General features: G+C 39.9%; 2 protein-coding genes and 1 long non-coding RNA gene across 3 annotated transcripts; all 3 read left to right on the top strand.

Annotated features, from left to right (window-relative positions):
• Window positions 1-746: 746 nt before the first annotated feature.
• On the top strand, window positions 747-11188 carry tdrd6a (tudor domain containing 6a; the record flags this gene model as incomplete). Its single annotated transcript, XM_084082174.1, has 8 exons — window positions 747-6255; window positions 6572-6661; window positions 6975-7096; window positions 7745-7813; window positions 9117-9152; window positions 9569-9620; window positions 10896-10969; window positions 11129-11188. The coding sequence occupies 8 exons, from the start codon at window positions 747-749 to the stop codon at window positions 11186-11188; spliced, it is 6012 nt and encodes a 2003-aa protein (XP_083938300.1).
• Window positions 11189-12707: 1519 nt separating this feature from the next.
• Window positions 12708-13987, top strand: LOC311063114. Its single transcript, XR_014602544.1, has 3 exons — window positions 12708-12752; window positions 13079-13146; window positions 13930-13987. It is a non-coding gene; the product is annotated as an uncharacterized lncRNA (long non-coding RNA).
• Window positions 13988-16187: 2200 nt separating this feature from the next.
• sf3b6 (splicing factor 3b, subunit 6) lies at window positions 16188-20083 on the top strand. The gene is made up of 4 exons (XM_084082915.1): window positions 16188-16327; window positions 18452-18570; window positions 18918-19056; window positions 19681-20083. The coding sequence occupies exons 1-4, from the start codon at window positions 16298-16300 to the stop codon at window positions 19768-19770; spliced, it is 378 nt and encodes a 125-aa protein (XP_083939041.1). The 5' UTR covers window positions 16188-16297; the 3' UTR covers window positions 19771-20083.
• Window positions 20084-20422: the final 339 nt, after the last annotated feature.

The following is a 20422-nucleotide window of genomic DNA, read 5'->3' as shown; positions in this document are numbered from 1 at the left end:
TTTGGCAATTTTTTGGGAGGTGCTACCCACACGTTAAGCTGTGTAAGTGTTACTCATTCCACGATTGCAAGATCCTTACAAATTGTACCTCGTTGTAAAGGTGACTAATCAATGATACAAATGGTATAAACACTACCAATTGATATTGTTGAAGGGGAGAAATAATCTACTGAAGTTAAGTTTCCGAATGTTTTATGGGCAGTTTATATAAGAAATAAAAGCCCCCCCCCCCCCCATTATGGCTATTTAATTAACTGAAAAGATGATCGATGGAATAATAATTATAAGATGATAAACCGAGTTGTAACTTGTAGCCCTACGTGCATGTTGGCTAATCCAGGTTGACTGCCTCTCCTTTCATTCGGCCTAACGGCAAACTAGAGCCCTGCGCTCGACTGCTTTCTTAATCCCGCTCCCATTGGATTTCTCACCGTTTCGCCCGTGACGTGCCTGCAATGATGTAATTTTCTGACTGCCTGCAGATGATTTCCCATAGCTGCATGTCGCAATGTGACGCGATATGAGCTTGTAGATCAGCTATTTTCACGATTTCTAATACGATTTAGCTTCTAGATTATTAAAGTAATTAAAGTGATTCAAAAAGTAATTGATAGAATAATCCCTAATTGCGGCCCTAAACTGTAGAATGTTTGGCAATGTTTTTCCCCTCCTGAAGTAATATTTTTCCATGTTTTAGGCCTGATGCTGACATGCAAGGTTGGCACCAAGGAAAGGAAAGCACCAAAATGTCTTCAATCCCTGGACTCCCTGCATTAGGATCAGAAGTAGTTGTTCTCATTACTAGGGTGAACTTGAATCCCCTCTGTCCGCTTGTGGAACTCTGGGGCAACTTTAACCAGGAAAGGAAAGCAGACTATCAGTACCTAAGTAAGGATATTCAGTACAAACAAACAACAAACAAACTTAACGAGTTTGAAGGAAATCCTGGAGATCAATGCCTGGTTCAGGTGGATGAGACTTGGTACAGGTCACGCATAGTCTCAAGAAATGGCTCAAATTACAAGTGCTTTCTCATCGATAAAGGCTGGACACTCACTGCCACCACAAGTATGTTGGCGTGGGGTAAGAAGGAGTTCTTCCACCTTCCACCTGAAGTGGAATTCTGTGTCCTCGCTAATGTCCTACCACTATCACATGAGAGCAAATGGTCCCCGATGGCTTTGGAGTTCTTGAAAACTCTTAATTGGAAGACTGTGAAAGCACATGTCCAAGATGTGATGGTGCCCCAGAGAACAATTGTCTTGCAAATACCCAGCATTGCTCCGCAAATGTATGAGATGGGATTTGCCAAAAAGTTGTCACCAAAGATGTTCTCAGACTTCTTGCTCAAGTCATTGCAGCCTCCTAGCAGTGTAGCATTAGCCACAGAGTTGCACCAGGAGTCTATGAGAAATGAACCCCCAGGGATAGGGCAGTCTATGAGAAATGACCCCCCAGGGATAGGACTCTCAACACCAAACCAGCAGCGCTTCATGTACCCGGAGTTGCAGATGGGAACCGTAGAGACTGTCATTGTCACAGAAGTGACAAACCCGATGCGAGTTTTCTGTCAGTTGAAGGTTTTCGCACAAGAGTTGAAGAAAGTCACTGAGCAGATCACACTGTACTATGAAGGCAGATTTACTCCTTGTATAGTCACTTCTAACATGCTTGGATTCCCATGTGCCGCAAGAGGAAGTGATGGCAGGTGGTATCGCTCTGTTTTACAGCAAATATTGCCAGGCAACAATGTGGTTGAAGTACTAAATGTTGACTACGGGAAGAAACAGCTTGTCCAGGTGGAGAACATAAGGCCATTGGCTGCAGAGTTCTTTAGGATGCCAGTTGTGACCTATGTCTGCTCACTCCATGGTGTCACTGACAAAGGCCTTGGATGGACAGCAGCACAGATTGAGTATCTCAAGTCCCTAATCCTATACAAGACTGTGATTGCCAAATTTGAATACCAAAGCCTGTGTGAGGGTGTCCATTATGTCACACTGTATGGAGATGAAAAAACAAGCATCAACTCTTTGTTTGGCTCTCAGGAGAAGTGCCTTCTGGAGTGTGAAAAATCACTCCTAAATTTTGACGTTCGCAGCACACCAAGCAGACCCCAGCATTCAGCTCAACGAGAAAGCCAAGGAATTGTACCTGTTGAGGCTTCAAAAGACACAGAAGGGGAGAACATTCAGAAGTTGCTTACAGCGGATCTCTCTCTCAACTCTTCACATGTAGCAGTTGTGCATCATGTGTCAAGCCCGTTTGAATTTTGGATCCAGTCTCAGAAGTATGCAGATGAGTTTGACGAACTGATGGAGAACATAGACAGTCTTTACAGTGATTTGGCCACTACGAATTTGATCAGAAACCCAACTGTTGGGCTATACTGTGCTGCCAAGGCACAAGATGATACATTCTACCGGGCAACTGTGACTGAAGTCAGCAAGACTCAAGTTAAAGTGTTTTTTGGTGATTATGGAAACACCGAACTAATTGACCGAGACTGCATCCGTGTCCTTCCTGAAAAATATAAAGAGTTGCCCCAACTTGCATTGAAATGTCGCCTTGCTGGTATCAAGCCAAAAGATGAGACATGGAGCCGTAGTGCCATTGACCTTTTCATCAAAGCAGTCATGGATAAAGTCCTGAATGTACATGTTACTGCAAAGTGTGATGGCGCATATATCGTTCAGATCGCAGACTCTACAGCACATGGAGAGCAAGATGTCAATAAACTGATGTGCAATTCTGGCCTTGCTGAGAATGATGTGTCCCAGAAAAAGCCCAATGTAAAGAGGACCACATCTCCTGTCGTTTGCCCTGTCAAATCAAAGCTAGCTGCTTTACCTGTAAGAGGAAACGAGAAAAGTGAGATTCCTTCCCAAACACCAAACTTGATTGAAAGTGGCCCTGCAACCTTTAATGAGCTAATGTTTCCCATAGGAACTGCCGTTGATGTCAGCGTGTCTTACATTGAAAGCCCAAATGACTTCTGGTGCCAACTGTGCCAGAACAAAGGACAGCTGAATTTGCTGATGCAAGAGATGCAGATGTTCTATGCCAAGAGCCATTTTCAGCCATTTACAGAATCGGTGTGTGTTGCTCGCCATCCACATAATGGAATGTGGTACAGAGCTCTTGTTCTTAGCAGAGACACAACCCAGCATGTAGATGTGTTGTTTGTAGACTATGGCCAGAGAAAGAGAGTCCCCCTGCTTGAACTGCGGAAGATAAACCCAAGCTTCCTGAATTTGAAAGGTCAAGCTTTTCGATGCAGCCTGTACAACCCTGTTAAACCTACATCACCCATGAATGATTGGGACGAGGTGGCAATTGCTGAGTTTCAGCACTTTGTGGATGCTGCTGCATCCAGCCATGTCATTTTAAAGTGCACCATTTATGCAGTCATGTACAATGAGCAGAATGTTGTGTTCAACATTGTGGATCTCGAAACTCCCTTTGAAAGTGCCTGCACCCGCATGGTCCATCATGCAACGATTGCATCACTCTCAAAAGAACCTGCTTCCTCTTTGCATTTGGACACATACTACTACTCAACCCACAACATCAAAACAGGGACGGAAGAAAAAGTCACAGTGACATGTGTCAGCAATGTCAATAAGTTCTACTGCCAGCTAGAGAGGAATGCTGACATTGTGAAAGATCTTCAATTGAAAGTAAACGGACTGTGTCACAAGCTTAAGAGCTCAAAGCTCTCAACAACTTTCGGAATGTTGTGCTTTGCAAAATACCCAGACGGAAAATGGTACAGAGGACAAATCAAGGCTGTGCAACCATCTATCCGGGTTCACTTTGTGGATTATGGCGATACTCTCAATGTGGACCCATCTGACTTGCTTCCCATTCCCAGAGAAGCAAGTGACATCATCTCTGTTCCAGTGCAAGCAATAGAGTGTGGCCTTTCAGACATCTCTGCTAACGTTCCCAATGATGTAAATGGCTGGTTTGAGACTAATGCAACAGAACAGTCATTTAGAGCTCTAGTAGTGGCCAAACAACCTGACGGTAAACTGCAGGTTGAACTGTATCACGGAAAAACGCAAATTAATGCCACTATCAAGCAGAGATTTCACATTGACGAGCCAATGTGGCAACATGGCAACGTTATTCACCATGTTAGGAGTACACCCAAGTTCACCAGCAATGCACAGCATTTGCCTACTGCTGTCTCAGAACCTACCACTAAGATGGAAGGTACACAAGCCACAAAGACAAATCAGTCTGCCCCAAAGGTTAGGAGTGCCACTTTGGAGCACTACAGAACTCCACAACAAAGGCAGCTGGATGGCAGGTCACAGAGTAGCATGCAAGACTGCTCTGAACCAGTGGGTGCCAATAACAGACACATTGAACAGAATCTTTCTTCAGAACAAAAATGTTCAGAGGGATCAAAGTTACCCAGCTCAGAATCTCAGAAGAAAAGCTATGCGTCTCTTCAACCAGAGGTGGAAACCCTCCCTAAACTGACTGACCTGCCCACTAAATCCATAGAAGTAGGTATGGAAGCAGATGTCTTTGTTTCACACAGCAACAGTCCTCTTAGCTTCTATGTGCAGTTGGCCTGTGATGAGGCTGACATATGCTCAATTGTGAGTAAACTCAATGATGGTGAGCCATCCACCAAAACCATTAAAGACTTGCAACTAGGTGACCTTGTGCAAGCAGAGTTCCCAGATGATGATTCATGGTATCGTGCAGTTGTAAGAGAAATCAGTGACAACAAGATGGCTCTTGTGGAGTTTGTTGACTTTGGAAATTCCTGTGAAGTATCCGTTGATAACATCTTCAAACTCAACAAAAGTTTGCTTCAGTGTCCAGCGTACAGTACACAATGTCTGCTTAGTGGAGCTGCAGTCCTCCAAAAGGAGTCGGAGCTGGATCCAAAGCTTGTGTCCTCCTTCCAAAAGAGTATAACCACAGATGGAGAAAAGGTGTTTAAGTGCTTTTTTATCAGGCAATCAGGATCCATCTGGGAAGTCAACCTTGAGGACGGTGGGGTAGACATTATGTGTACGATGTCCACCAGCATTCCGGATGACAGTTCTGTTGCTCATGAACCGTTGGAGGAAAGTTCTGTCCAGAAAGATGAGGAGTGCACCATCAGTGTTTGTATTGAGCCCCAGGAGGAGCTTGGCACTGAAGCAGGATTATCAGAACTGACAAGCAGTCTTGAGGCCAGTGAACGCTTTGATGCCGCTGTCAAACCTGTGTTTATTGCTGATGCCCGGAAGGATGATGGAGATCAGACGAACGACCTTGGAGCTCCTGAACTCGACAAGGAGGGCCTCCCTAAATTAACAGACCTGCCCTCACAATCCATAACAGCTGGTATGGAAGCAGATATCTTTGTCTTGCATTGTAACAACCCTCTTAGTTTCTATGTCCACTTAGTCGAGGAGCAAGCTGACCTAATCTCCATTGTTGACAAACTCAACGATGGCGAGTCATCAGCCGAAAGTGGCAACATTGAAGACTTGCATCCAGGTGACCTCATCCTTGCAGAGTTCCCAGATGATAATTCATGGTACCGTGCAGTTGTAAGAGACATTCATGCGAACGAGACGGCTCTTGTGGAGTTTGTGGATTATGGAAATACTGCAGTGGTGTCCATTTCCAAGATGTGTACACTCTCCAAGCCATTCCTGCAATTTCCTAGGTACAGTGCACACTGTGTACTTAGCGGGGCTGCAGCTATTAAGAAGGAGTTGGTGCTGGATCCAGAGGTTGTGTCCTCTTTCGAAGAGGAAGTTGGGCCCAGTACAGACAAAGTGTTAAAGTGTGTATTCATCAGACAGTCAGAGTCTGTGTGGGAAGTCAGCCTCGAAGACAGTGGGGTGGAAATCACTTGTAAAATCTCCACCGGAAGTCCGACTCCTTATGATGATGTCACTCCTAAGATGTCAGAAGTGGATGGAAAGCCTTGCCAGGAAGATGAACTGATGACTGATCAGCAAGTGGAGCATGTTGTCCCTGAAGCAGCAGATGTTGTAGAGACTGATCAGCAAGAGGAGCATGTTGTCCCTGAAGCAGCAGATGTTGTGGAGATCTGCATCAAGGCTTTCCCTGAAAGTGCAGAGTCTGCTTCCACCACCAAAGCTGATTTGGGAGCCCAAGAGGAGGAGGTCATAGTTGCTGAAGGGGTCCAGACCGTGGACCTTGAATTGGAAAGTGTGCCAGAGGAGCCAGAGACCCACACTGAGGGAAACGACGCTGCTGCCATTCTGGAGTCCGGTAAGTTACAGTGTATATAATTCAGTTGTCATTGATCTTGTGTCTGAATTCCCCACTTCATTGTATTAAGCCTGCTGTTTGAACTGTATTAGTAAATGAGTATGCTGGAAATAACTGTAAACGAAGTTTTGAAATTTGGATATGAAATCCAACAAGATACATTATGTTTAGTGTAGATATTAGAATTTGTTTTAGGCTGGCCACATCTTTACATAAACCTTTAATTAGCCTAGCTTGCACAAACATGCATGTAGCAACAGGTTAGCATGCACATACATGTCATTTTCATAGTTTATTTTCCTGTTGTCGCTTACAGAGTTTGGTCCACTTAAAGCTGTGCCAGAGGAGCCAAAGACCCACACTGAGGACACTGAGGGAAACGACTCTGCTGCCATTCTGGAGTCTGGTAAGTTACAGTATATAATTCAGTTGTCAATGATTTTGTGTCTGAATTCCCTACGTCATTGTGTTAAGCCTGCTGTTTGAACTGTATTTGTAAATGTGTATGCTGAAATAACTGTTAACAGAGTTTTGAAATGTGGATATGAAATCCAACGAGGTACCTTATGGTTAGTGTAGATATTAGAATCTGTTTTAGACTGGCCAAATCTTTACATAAACCTGTAATTAGCCTAGCTTGCACAAACATGAATGTAGCAGCAGGTAATCATGTACATAAATGTCATTTTCATAGTTTATTTTCCTGTTGTCGCTTACAGAGTTTGGTCCACTGAGAGCTGCTAAGAATATCACTGTTGGTTCTTCCTGTGTTGTCTGGTCACCTGTTGTCAAGTCTTGGTGCAAAGCAAGGGTCTTGAAGAACACAAGTGACTGCATCCTGGTAAATTGTACTCTCCTAATATTCTGAAATATCCAGTGCTTTTCAGAGTTTGTGTTAGGACTACAAGCTTTCACAAGGATTTCTTTTTCCTTTTCTTGTTTCAATAGATTATGCCTTGAATGTATTTAGTTAATACTTTACCCCACAAATTAATATTGGTTAATGTGCTACACCAGCATTTAAATGGAATCGTACAATTATGATTTATTTATTTATTATGAAAACACAACACTACTCTTGCACAACTGCTCTCCCTATTGCTTTAGAACAAGGATAGTAATCGAATGTAAGAAAATATAATGTAAGCTTTGTCCTCATTCTCTGAGTTCCATTACCTGGAACTCGAGTGAGAACCTTGCCTTTTGTTTGCTGCAGCAGGCCCAGTAAAACCTGTGCTTAAGGCAGTTTTTTTTTGGCAGGTTCTTCTGATTGTTTGTGACACGCAGATGGAGGTTGAACCATGCAGTGTCTTTGAGTTGGTGTCTTCAGGCCATGAGGAGGTAAGGAAAATGTATTTGTTTACAATGTTTTGTATTTGTTGTACTATTTAGTTGGGCTGTATATTCATTTCAACGATCTCAATCATTACTTGAAGCAAAACCTCCAACAGTAAAGTTTATTCAACTGTTGCCTTGTGCCTTTTTTCAGTGTGATAATGCTGGCAGCTCCGACTATGCCACAACCTCTTCTCATGTGATCGCTTCAGAACCCAACCCGGTATACTCTAACATGCTATTTTGGCTTAGAAATGCTACATATTATATTCAAAATACACTCCGCACATAAGTGCGTAAATGTGAATCGAAATACCTGCAATGTGAAATGTATTAGTAACTTTTAATTGTGTATTATAATTATTGCATTTTCATGCATATTAAAATAGTGAACTTCTCTTCAATTTTAGGTCCAGAGTGAATCACCTCAATCTGAAAATATATTTGGTAAGTGGCAAAATCTTAACAAATGGCAAAAGCATTGGTGAAGATGGTCAGTGTTTTGCAGCAGCACACATTTCTTTTCAAAAAGGTTTGGAATTTAGATGTCTTTGGCTGGAAAAATATTCAGCTAGTGATAAAAGTTTAGCATCCCATGTCTTTGCAATATAACAAGTTGATTTCAGTGCTGTAAGTGTGCACTTGTTTTGATGTGAACATGGAGTTGTATTGTGAATATTTTGACAGATGCCTCTGCAGAACAGGATGTTGAGACCGAAGATTTTGAAGAGGCACTGAGTGTTGTCACACCTCACAAGGTAGAATACAACTGCACCAATATAATTTTATAGCTGACCAAAAACACTGCTTTAGAACTCTAGAGGCCAGAATGATGGGTAAATTAAAACAATAAGCCAAAAGAGACGGTGGTTTACCATGGATTTTAGAACGGCTAATGGGTGTTTTGCGGCGTGCCTATTGTCTCGTATAGCCAGACGATCAGAAATCTCCACCTACTGATAAGTCTGACATCTAAAGAAAGTGAATGGGCTTGGACAGAACACCGAACCAATCCTGACACTGTCCCAATATGAAGGACCTCCCCAACATCTTTTCTTTGGTTCTGTGCAGTGTCTTCTATTAGAGAGTTGCGCCAATGAGGGGTCAGAAACGGCGTCGGTCACGTGGTTCATGTAGCTGGAAATAGTGACAAGGAGCCGTCGACTTCAATGCATTCCATGAACTTCCGGTTTGGGGATTTGTCACTATTCGCCAATGTATGTGTATGTAGAAGACCTGGCCCGAAGAAGTGAACTGAGTTGGCGTAACTCTCTAATAGAAGGCTCTGGTTCTGTGAAGCTGTTATTTTTTAGCCCATTCACTGAGTTTAGATGTCACCAGATGTATCCGTAGGCGGAGATTGTCTGGCTACGCGAGATAGCTTAGATAGTGTGGCTTTGTATCATGCTGTGATTTGTGACTTTGTGTGATTAACTCATTCATTAACTGCACACACTATCAATAGATACATATTGAACAGGGAGGGTATTCCATTGTTAGAGATTTTGCTTTTTTTTTATTGGCAGGACCTAGTGGCTTATGAAATGTCGGACAATGAGGAGGTAAGGAATATTATAAAGCTGCTGTTTTGTACTTCTTTTTGCAGTGTTAAAGCAGCACTATGGAACTTTATAACAACTCTATAGGATATTATGTCCCACAAAATTGTCCCATAAATGTATAGAATCAGGGAGGTCTATGTATAGGGGAGTCGATGAGTTTCATCCTGGCATTTGCCAAGGAACTGCCAGTCAAGCGAAGACTGGCCAATCACAGCGCGTCCTTGCCGGACATGCTTTCAGAGACTCTTGGGTAATGAAGTCAAAGACGTTGGCTGCCATGTTATTTGTTTCCAAAGTGGCCACTGATACCTCGACCTACTTGGTGCTGCTTTAAGTCTGGAGTCATTATATCCTGTTAAGTTTAAAATGTTTAACTGTAAACTCAATTCAACAATTTCCTTGTACCTTTTTTCCAGTGCGACGATGATGACAGCACAGACACAGTCTCTAACCCAGAGTCTTCGGAAGGTAAATTGTGTTCTCATCTGGAGTTATGTCCTTTTTTATTGGGTCCTCACCTGACAGCATCTTTTAGTATTCTATCATCATTGCATTCCCATTGATTTTGGTGTTGTGTGCTTTCTTTGATGCATTCACAGAAGACACCTTGGATGAACAAAGTGATACCAGTGAAGATACAATTGATTACAATGATCTTGTTGACACTGATATTCCAGAGGAAATGGTAATTGTATAGCAATAACATTTGGACAGCCGTCATGATGTAAATATAAAGTTTCCCCCTTTTATGGTTGCTTGTTGTGGTTGCAGACCAGTTCAAATCACTAAATAAATCTGTTAACTTTATTTAATCTGATCTAAATCTCTCAGTGGCATCAATTCCACAAATCCAATCTCAAAATCTGTAACAGTTCTAGTATGTTGTCCATCAGGCTCAATTCCAGCACTTGACAACTTTGTTAACATTAAGCACATTTAAGTGCCCAATTATATCCACCAAAAATGCAAGATCACAAAGCCAGTCTGGGTCATCTTTGCCACTGGCTTCCCTTTCTTGTTAATGAGTAAAACAGTTTATGCACATACTGTAGCCTAACTGAAAGTAACGTTTGAAAAACATCCCCTGGAAGTGTGACAGGCTGGGGCCGATCCAATATTTTTTGACAAAAGAACGTCAAATCGCAGTGGTCGAGTCCCTTCGGCTCAATTAACTTCACAGTTTTTATCACTTTGGTAATAAGGATAATTCCTTTTAACAGGTCGTTCATGAAAGTCCTTGCGGTCTTGTTTCCAATTGGTGCTCTCATCAATTGCATTTCTTCCCTTTTTACTTAACTTTTTGGTGTTCTAATATTGTTGCTTTGTTAAAATTCACTAAAGTGAAGGGAATTGCTGCCATGACATCTTTTTGTAAAATTGTTAGGCGTTTTATTTTCATTTGAATAAATATTGCAAATTTTTCAATTGTAGGTCCAGACTGAATTGCCACAGTCCCCTTGTGTGCCATTAGAGACATTCATTGGTGAGTGAGAAGATCTTAACAAATACCAAAAGCATTGGTGAACTTCAGTCAGTGTTTTACAGCGTCACAAAGAAATTCCAAGCTGGTTTTCTGTACATAACACAACCCAAAATGTTTTGGAGTTTGGAAGTTGTTGACTGAAATTATTGATGTGTCCAGTTATACTGACTATATTCAAATGTAAAATACTGTTGTAGGTGGGGATTAGTCTGGAATTGATTTGACGTGAACTTGGAATTTGATTGTGAATGTCTAAACAGATCCCCCTGCAGAACAGGGAGTTGAGACGGAAGATGTTACGGAGGAGGCACAGAGTGTTGGCACCCATGATAGGGTAGGAGAACACAAATGCACCATTACCACTTTATGGCTGGCTGACCACATATGCCTTTTTTTAATGCTAACCATACAGCGTACCAGTTTGTATTAATTTATTGTCAATTTCAAAAACCGTTGCATTAATAAAACTGTCAAATGACCTGTTCTGTTTCAGAGCGACTTGATTGAAGAGGAGACGCGTCGTGATGATGATGATGATCAGTCTTCTGGTTAGTTCCCATGTGTATTTGTGTGTGCACAAATGTGCATGTATTATACATAGGTCGTATTTTGATTTGATGAGCCTTTTTGGCTGTTATTTTTTACAGTGCCAACACAATATATTGGTATAGATGGCCATGCAGTCTATAACAGCGTTTGCATGTGTCTGTCTGGCCACTCAAATGCAGACCAGTCACGACTTAAAGGGATAGTTCACCCAAAAAATAACTTTTTTCTATCGATTTGTCACCCCATGGAGACTTGACTAATCGATAGAAAAAAATAAAAAAACATTTGAAGAGTGTGAATATTGCGTCATAGTTCACAATCTATGCATGTGAAATTATTTTTTTCCCAACTGAATCCCTTAGTTACACCGACATCGTTCCTGTAAAACAGGTTTGTATTTATAGGTGAAGTATTTACAAAGATTGCCATTTCCTTTTTGCGAATGAAGATGTACATTGGGAACATCACCCTGCTAGTTGGCATGACCACAGGCAGCCAGTTGTATAGTGGAGCTTTGACTCTGAAAACTTGCATTGCGATTTGTGCGGTTTGATCATGATCTACACACCTTGTAACTTGCTATCGGCTTCTAAAATGTGGACAGGGAAGCCAGGCCATTATTAGACTCTGGTGTCTTAGTTTGAGGACAATAAACTAGCACACTGCAAATAACTACGGAACACTGCGTACACTCTGAGCTCCAATGCAGTCCCCAACGAAAGCTCATGTCAGTGCCAAGATAACAAATTGTGAACCAAAACTTTTGTCATGTATTTGGTGTCAGTTCGTGATGTGGGTTTGACGGGAGTATTTCACTGATCAATGATGGCTATATCTAACCGGCAAACAAATATTATGTCCCTCTGCCCCTTTATTGGGAGAGTTACGGGGGGAAAGAACAATAACGATAAAAGCCACTGTTCTTGTGGCATTTTTGTGTCAAACTACTGAACCCATCAGTTACGCTGCAACTTTAACATTGACACCCTCAAACCAGAGGCCTCTGTCTTGTTTAACTATTATTCTTTGTTCGGGTAAATTTCTTCTAATGAAAAAGTGCTATTATAAAGTTTTTTAATTTGCATCTCCACTTAATAATGAACTGAAACTTAACTGCAAATGTATAATTGTTGCGTTGCTCTTTGTTTACTTATCTGCCATTTTCACGACAGCCCTGTTAGCCAAGACTGAACCTGCAACCTGTGAGCCCCAAGACCACACTGATCCCTGCCTGAATATGGTAATTCATAGTATTCTCATGATAGATTTTGTCATACAATATGGCACACTGCCACAGCTCATTGCCATGGTTGTCATTTTACCACTTTGATCCTGGCGTCCTTATTTTGGGGATGTCGTATGCAAAGCATTTCAAAATATAGCAGAAATATCAGATCTACAAGCTCACAACACGTCATCTGCTGTTTGTTTATAATCATAATCATTCTATTAATAGAATTCATTAACTACAAAAGAAAAGTATTTATTACTTAAGGTTGATGATTTTTTTATTCCTGTCTAGGATGATGTGAATTTGGAGGCAACCTGCCCCAACAAAGACTGTTCTGGTAATGTCTGCATATATATGGTGCCATATTCTTACAGAATGAACTGATCTAATAACAAGAAAGCATTTCAGACTCATCCTTGTGAATATTGGATTTTCTATTAGATTGTCTTCCATATAACTTGAGTTATTGTCAATTGAACTCTTATTAGTAAAGGCCACATGAAAAACACTTTTCTTCTTACTTGTCTTTGTAAATGCTGAACTCAAATCTTGCCTTTCAAAAAGGCCACCACCTAGCTTGATCTACTGATGAGTACACTTGTAAATAATATCTGCTTCCAGTCTCTTCCTCATTCTCTACCGATTTGCTTTTGTGCTCCCCAGACCTGTTACCTGAAGCTGAAATGGAGCCCAGTGAACAGCATGCAGATACAGCTTCAACAGAGAACACGGTACTAGAATACACCCTTCATGGTAGAACCGGCCATGTGATGCCGTTTTTCAGAACCACACGCAAATGAGTGGTGATTGAGTTTAGCATGGTTGATTCCTGTGTGTGTGTGTGTGTGTGTGTGTGTGTGTGTGTGTGTGTGTGTGTGTGTGTGTGTGTGTGTGTGTGTGTGTAAGATGCAACACTTTCGAAGTCATGAATTAAACAAATGAATACAAACTTCTATAGCGTGTGAACTCAATGAGGAAAAAGTAGCCACCCAAAAGAGAACCATAATTGGTTGGTCAGGTCAGTCTTTGGAGTGTCATGAATAGTATTAATATATAATTATAATATGTTCAGCTGTATGGTAAGGCCTAGAAGACACTCATAATAATGCAACATGTATTTAAAGGTGAATAAAATTACTTTCAAAAGAGACATGTTTTGTTACAGTACGCACAATGTACATTGTTGGATCCCAGTAAGTACTGTATGTTTACTTTGAACATTTTTAGGTGTTATTAATTACTCATAAACCTGAGTTTCAGTTCAGTGGCTTGAAATCCATGCACTCTTTTGATCCAGGTGTTTCATGTAACTCAATTTGTGTTAAACCCTGTGCTTGTGAGTCATGATAGTGCAATTGATTTCCACACTGTGCCCTTACCTATTCATTTTAATGTAGCTCAGAATGAGAATATTGGGAAATTACCTAAAATGAAGAGAAATGAAAAATGGTTCACATTTTATATTAATGTCAATACAGCGACCTTCTGGTCTGACATTGTTGCTTGTTTTACAGGATTTAGTGGAAGAAGCGTCTAAGGAGGAGTCCTCCGGTTCTCCCAACAACAGTCTTGGTAAGTGATATATAATAAATGTTTTCAACGCAACAATGAAAATGTACAAAGTGGACACTTTCAAGATAATTACAAATTGAATTTGACGATAAATTGTCACAGAAATAATTGCGATTAGCGATTTAATTGTGTTTTTGTGCAATTGAACATATTACAATTTTAATTTCAGTTTGTTTTTTTATTTGCCTCATAATCACAAATTGCACAAGGCAGATAACAAATAACTACAAATACAAAGGACACATTTAAACATTTTATACTTAAAAAAAAAAGTTTGGAAAAAAATAGCAGAAATAGCTGATCTACATGCATACAACACGTCTACAACACATGTATGCTTGTAGATCTGCTATTTCTGCCATTTTTGGAAAATGTATGAACATTTTTTCCACATGGAAACGACTATGACGATTATGCAAAATAATTGCGACTATCTCAAATAATTGCGACTATCTCAAAGAGTTGCGATTAGACGATTATGCAATAATTGTGACAGGCCTATTTCAAGATCAGTATTTCTGAAATAGTGGGTCAGGGACTCCGAAGAGCATTGATAACCCATTTATTTTTCCCGCGCTTATTCAGAAGCCCAGTTGTCAATGGTGACTCATCTCTGTCTGGTGGTGGAAGATGAACCTGACGATATTGTCGTCTTTGAGAAGGGGATCGATCATCCAGCTCAGCAGCAGCAGGATATGAGAATGTAGTGACGAGATCACTGTTGGTTCTTGTTTTTTTTGTGTGATGTATGTTTATCATTATAAGTGTTCTGTTTTATATCATATGCCCGACGATGGGTTGAATTTAAGTTTAATGTGTGTGTGTTTCGTTTTATCTGACAGTTACTCATTTAAACATATTTTGTTTTCTCAAGAGGGCCAGTTGAGCCGAGTACAGCACATTGTGATGGTTAAAAAACAACTTATTTTTGCATCACTGACCGCTCAACCATATTTACTTTATTGAGTTCCTTTATTCTTCTTGCATGCCAGTTTGCTGTGTAATTTTTTGAAAAAATAGTTTGTATTTAGTGTTGAACACAACACCTTCTCTTTTGTACACAGCCATAATTCATTGGAGACATCAAATTTAAAAAATATCATTGCACAATAAATATCAGTGCAGCTCCATGTAATCAGTCGTTTCTCTTCATTCCACTACCAAGTGCACAGATGTATCACGTGCACTCTCACTCATACAGGACAATCTCAGAAGGAGAATCTCAAAAGAGAAACCAGTGAGCAATTTGTACATAAATTTGATGTTTCAAATAAGTTTCAATTTAACTTCTCCTTAAACTTGAAGGCTTGATTTTATGAATAATGTATAATTTAAAGCGTCAGCCTTGAGTTTTTCTATGGTACGAGACCACTGATAAATAAGCTTTTATTACTAATCAAAGATACTCAAACACTGACTTTTATACTTATAATCTAGATATGTGTATGAACTGATACACAGGATTTAAAAAAGTTTATTATAGATCAGAGTATAAACTGATACTGATCTATAATGGGTTTAACACCCTGGTCTTTAATAAATATCTAGACAGACCTAAATTATGAACTTATAGATAGGTGTATAAACTGATTCATAGGTAAACATTTATAGATAGATGTATAATCTGATAAATTAGTGTATGGGATGTATATCTGGTTTCTATATACTGTATGTCTATATATCAATTATGGGGGGAAGGGGGGTGGGGAGAAATAGTCCAAAAGTTAGAACCTGAAGATCGTCAACTTGCGACAGACTTTGTACAGTGTTGCCAGGTCTGCTTATTATAAGCGACTTTGGGCTTGTTTTTCTGTAAAGTCGCTAGTAAACATTGGTGGTTGCTTATTTGGGCTTGTTTCCTAATGTTGTTTGAACAAGTGCTTCTCAAATATTTCCATGTCAAGGACCCCAAATTAATATGTATTTGTCCACGGACCCCCATCTGGAAATATTTTGTGCCAGGGAGGGACCCCCATACAAGATTTGTGTTTAAAATCTTTCATCAAAAATATTCCACTTTTTTCAAATGTTCTTAAAGACTCATTTGAAAATACCAGATCTACAAGCTCACAGCAAGTCACATCGCGACACGTTGTGAGCTTGTAGATCTGCTATTTTCAAATAGCCAATGTAATACGTTTAAAGCGCTCGCTTCTTTTGGCGTTCATAAGCCTGGTTGCTTACTTCTCTCGCAAAATCTGTCAACACTGACGCACTCGTAGCCGCAGCCATTTTGCCGTAAACAGTGAACTGAGCAGATCGTGCTATTTCCTTCTCCAGAGGCTTACTGTCCATTAAAGGTCCTTCACCATGGCGATGCAAGCAGCCAAACGAGCTAATGTAAGTCTTTACTATCTGTCCAGTGTCCAACGCTGTTTAAAAGGACACAACGTTTCATGATGTACAGCTTTTAACAGCAGCTTCAGGCTGGAGAGGCTAACATGAGCTAGCTAGCTAAGCTAACATACATAGCTTAGCTTCTGATATTTGGCTTACACGTTTAGATAGTGTTGCCATGTCTGCTTATTATAAGTTGCTTGTAAATATTGGTGGTTGTGTTTTTTTGGGTCTCTTTTCTAAAGTGTAGTTGCTTATATGGGCTTGTTTTCCTATTTTTTGTTTAAACCAGTGGTTCTCAACCATTTACATGTGAAGGACCCCTAAATGAATATATATTTGTTCACAGACCCCCCTATAATATATTGTATGCCAGGGAGGGGACCCCCCATACAAGATTTGTGTTGTCAAAATGTTTTAAAAAGTTACAAAATATATCCAAGATTGGTTCTTTAATATGCCAGATCTACAAGCTCACAACGAGCCGCATCGTAAGCTTTTAGGTCTGTTATTTTCAAATAGCCGTAGCTTAGTCACTTCTTTTGGGCTTGTTTTATGGGCCTCATTGCTTCTTTCTCTCGCAGAATCTGTTTACACTGGGCTGGCTAGCTAACGTACATAGCTGCTGCTATTTAGTTAACTAACGCATTTAGAATTAACAAACTAATGTCATAACATACCTTACTTTATTTGTTTATTAGGGAGGGACAGAGCATGTTTATGAACACAGCAACAACACTACATACAGTAGAGTTGAGTTGAGAAATACGTCGGAGTTAGCAAGGATGCTAATGTTTATTTGTTGTCCGTGTTGCCACTTGCCAGATTTTCCAAGATAAATAAGCAACCAGGTCTATGAAAGCAAGCACAAAAGAAGCAAACGGAACACTTAAAACCTATGTACACATCTAGCCCTGAAACATGACTGTCATGAGCGTCATGTGAACCATGGCTAGTACACATCGACTTTTTTTTTAATCAAAGATTTTTGATACATGCATGCTAACAACACAAATCTGCTACGGGGCTCCCTAGCACAAGACATTTTCAGATTGGTTAGGTTAGTTAGGGGACAAATACATATGAATGTGGGGATCCGTGACATGAAAACATTTGAGAACCACTGGTTTAGATAATAAAAAATAATAAGCAACTACACTTCAGAAACAAGCCCAAAATAACACAAGCAGCAACTTTACAGAAAAATAAGACGAACAAAAAAACACTTATGCATAAAGTACATGGCAACACTGTTCCTAGTACCTATGTAACAACACGAGACATTGCAGAAAAACAGATGCTCGTGCCATGTCCATGTAACCTAATATAATTTAACTGGTCTAAAGTTCAATATTATACGATGTGTAGATATGTAATATTTATGCTATGCTGATTAATTGAACACATGATAGGACCTCAATGGAAACAAGTCCCCAGGCCTTTTTTGTGTTATCCTTATAGACCAAATGTCTGACTGTACCTTGTGCTGTTTACATTTCTGTCTAATAAAGTAATTCAATCAAATCAATCAATGGCAAATGTCCAGTAGCAAATTAAATGTCCCCTCATTGACTCCAGTGGTAGATTGACCAATAACAGCAATGATACTTCATATGGATTCGCTAGGTTGTCATCTTGTATTTAGATGTACTGTATGGAGGGTTGTCCTTTATTCCAGACCACCTGTCCTGGGAGAGACCAAGTCGAGGCCAGAACAACTTGAGTCCTAGTTGAGACTATGACCAAATAGTTCTGTCTTTAAATTGCTAGCCATAGATCCTCAGTTAGGACGTTCCAAAGGTGCCCAGGGAGCAACCCGATCACCTAAGGTCACGAGGTGGGTTTTAGGGATAACCAAGAGAGCCATAACTGGGGATCTAAGGCTGCACTCAGGCTCATATGATACCTACCTATATGTAAAATGTAACTGGGAGCCTCGTCTGGAAATGAGCGGAAATAATAATCATAGTCCTTTTGGTCAGAACAGAGTAAAATTGCAGGTGACTCTGAGACAAAGACTGTGGTCTTGAGACTGGACTCGAGACCTAGACCCGTCTTGATCACATACAGGCTTAATGGAGAGTTTAAATGCGTGTAACTGACGGGTGTGTTTTCTGTTGCCTGCAGATACGATTACCTCCAGAGGTAAATAGAATCCTGTACATCAGGAACCTTCCATACAAGATCACAGCCGAGGAAATGTATGATATCTTTGGGAAATATGGACCAATACGTCAAATCAGAACGTAAGTATTTCAAGATAAGGACATGGACCTCCACTGGTATTTCTAACATCCTCTGGAGGGATTTTCTCACTGATTTGTTTAGTACTGCTAAAACGGTGTAGATTTAGACTTTGTCGTCTTGTAGATGGTTCAATGCATTTATAACTGTGAAATATATACTCCTTAAATAATTCATCTTAAAATATTGTCTTCACATTAGGAGTGAAACTATTGATAAATGTATTCATATGTTTGACAGAAGATTAATGTAACAACATTTTAGTAACCAGTCTGGTCAGGTTATTGATGTATCATGTAACAATGAATGCTCTTGCTTGTACAGTAAGTCCTTGACATGTGTTTTTCAGAGGGAACACGCCAGAATCAAGAGGAACAGCCTATGTTGTCTATGAGGACATCTTTGATGCTAAGAATGCTTGTGACCACTTGTCAGGCTTCAATGTCTGTAATCGATACCTGGTGGTCCTCTACTACAATGCGAACAGAGTATGTATCACTTTTATCTGCGTACTTCTACTTTGATTTCTAATATAACCTAGGAGGCTGTATTTTGTTGTGGTGCTGCACACTATATGAGCGAAAAAGGAAGTATTTGATTGGAAAGTATCCTGAAAGATGATCTCCCTTTAAAATCTTATAATACTTACAGTATTGTGGTGAAGGCAGACTTTTATACAATTATGAATTTGTTTGGTCCACTTCAGATCTTTAATGTCTATTTGACTCTTGTTTGCACTTTATCTCATGTACCTATGTCTAACCGCATGTACATTACTGTTCCAGCTGGATTATGATATGTACTGTATATATGTAGATATCTTAGATTTTCACCTATCCCTGACATGTTTCTCTTTACTGTATGATTTCTTTTTCTCATTGCGCCCCCCCCCTCTCCCCCCCGTTTTTATTTTTCTCTTCATGAAAACAAAAATAAATAAATTTGGAGCTTGCACAAAAACAAATTCCACCCTCTTCTTTACACCTGTAAACCTTTGATGTCACAATAAAGTTAATTGTGATTATGATGCTTATGCTTGAAGCTGTTGCAGTTGGGGGAAACAATATCACCTGAATTAATTTATTTTCTCCTTTTTATTTGTTGTTTTCCAGGCTTTCCAGAAAATGGACACAAAGAAAAAGGAAGAGCAGCTGAAGCTTCTGAAAGAGAAATACGGCATCAACACGGACCCACCAAAGTAGCAACCTGGAAGTCACTTTCTTTCCCTGCACAGCCACATGTACACAGATTGCTTGATTTACTGTACGTGATGTCCAAACAATCCAATCTTCTTTTCAACATTTTCACAAAATTAATTTGGACACCTCTACACCACTTAAAGGCGTACTTGGAATTAGATTTAGACCATTGTTTGATGGGCTCGGATGTTGCTGATTTAAAAGTTAAACCAGTTTTTATTTTATTTTGTTCTCCATCACTTTTTTATACTAAGCTTGCAATTCAAGATAGAATTGCAGAGTTAAGTTAATCTATTAAAAAAAAGCTGCCTTTCTGGATTTCATTGTCAACAGTTTGAATTTGTAATTTCTTTTTGTCTGATTATTTGCTTTGAAAACTAACTACTATGACAAGATTTGTCTGGTGTAAAATATATCTTTTCTGTAAAATAAATGTTCCTTTTTATAAAAAACTGTTTTTTAAACTCTGCTGATTGTACTAGAGCAATGAAATAGAATTATTGCCCTAAGTGTGAACCCACTTTAATCAATATACAGTATAAATACACACACACACATCTACTATGTACTTCACCATGTGTAGGATGGTTGCTCACCATTTTCGTTTCTTTGCCTGCAGTTTCAAGCTGCCGCCCCTGGAGTCTCAGCTGCTTAA

This window comes from Gymnoscopelus microlampas, assembly GCF_963454915.1.
Source record: "Gymnoscopelus microlampas genome assembly, chromosome: 16".
NCBI lineage: Eukaryota > Metazoa > Chordata > Actinopteri > Myctophiformes > Myctophidae > Gymnoscopelus > Gymnoscopelus microlampas.
This window is presented reverse-complemented; position numbering and strand designations above follow the sequence as displayed.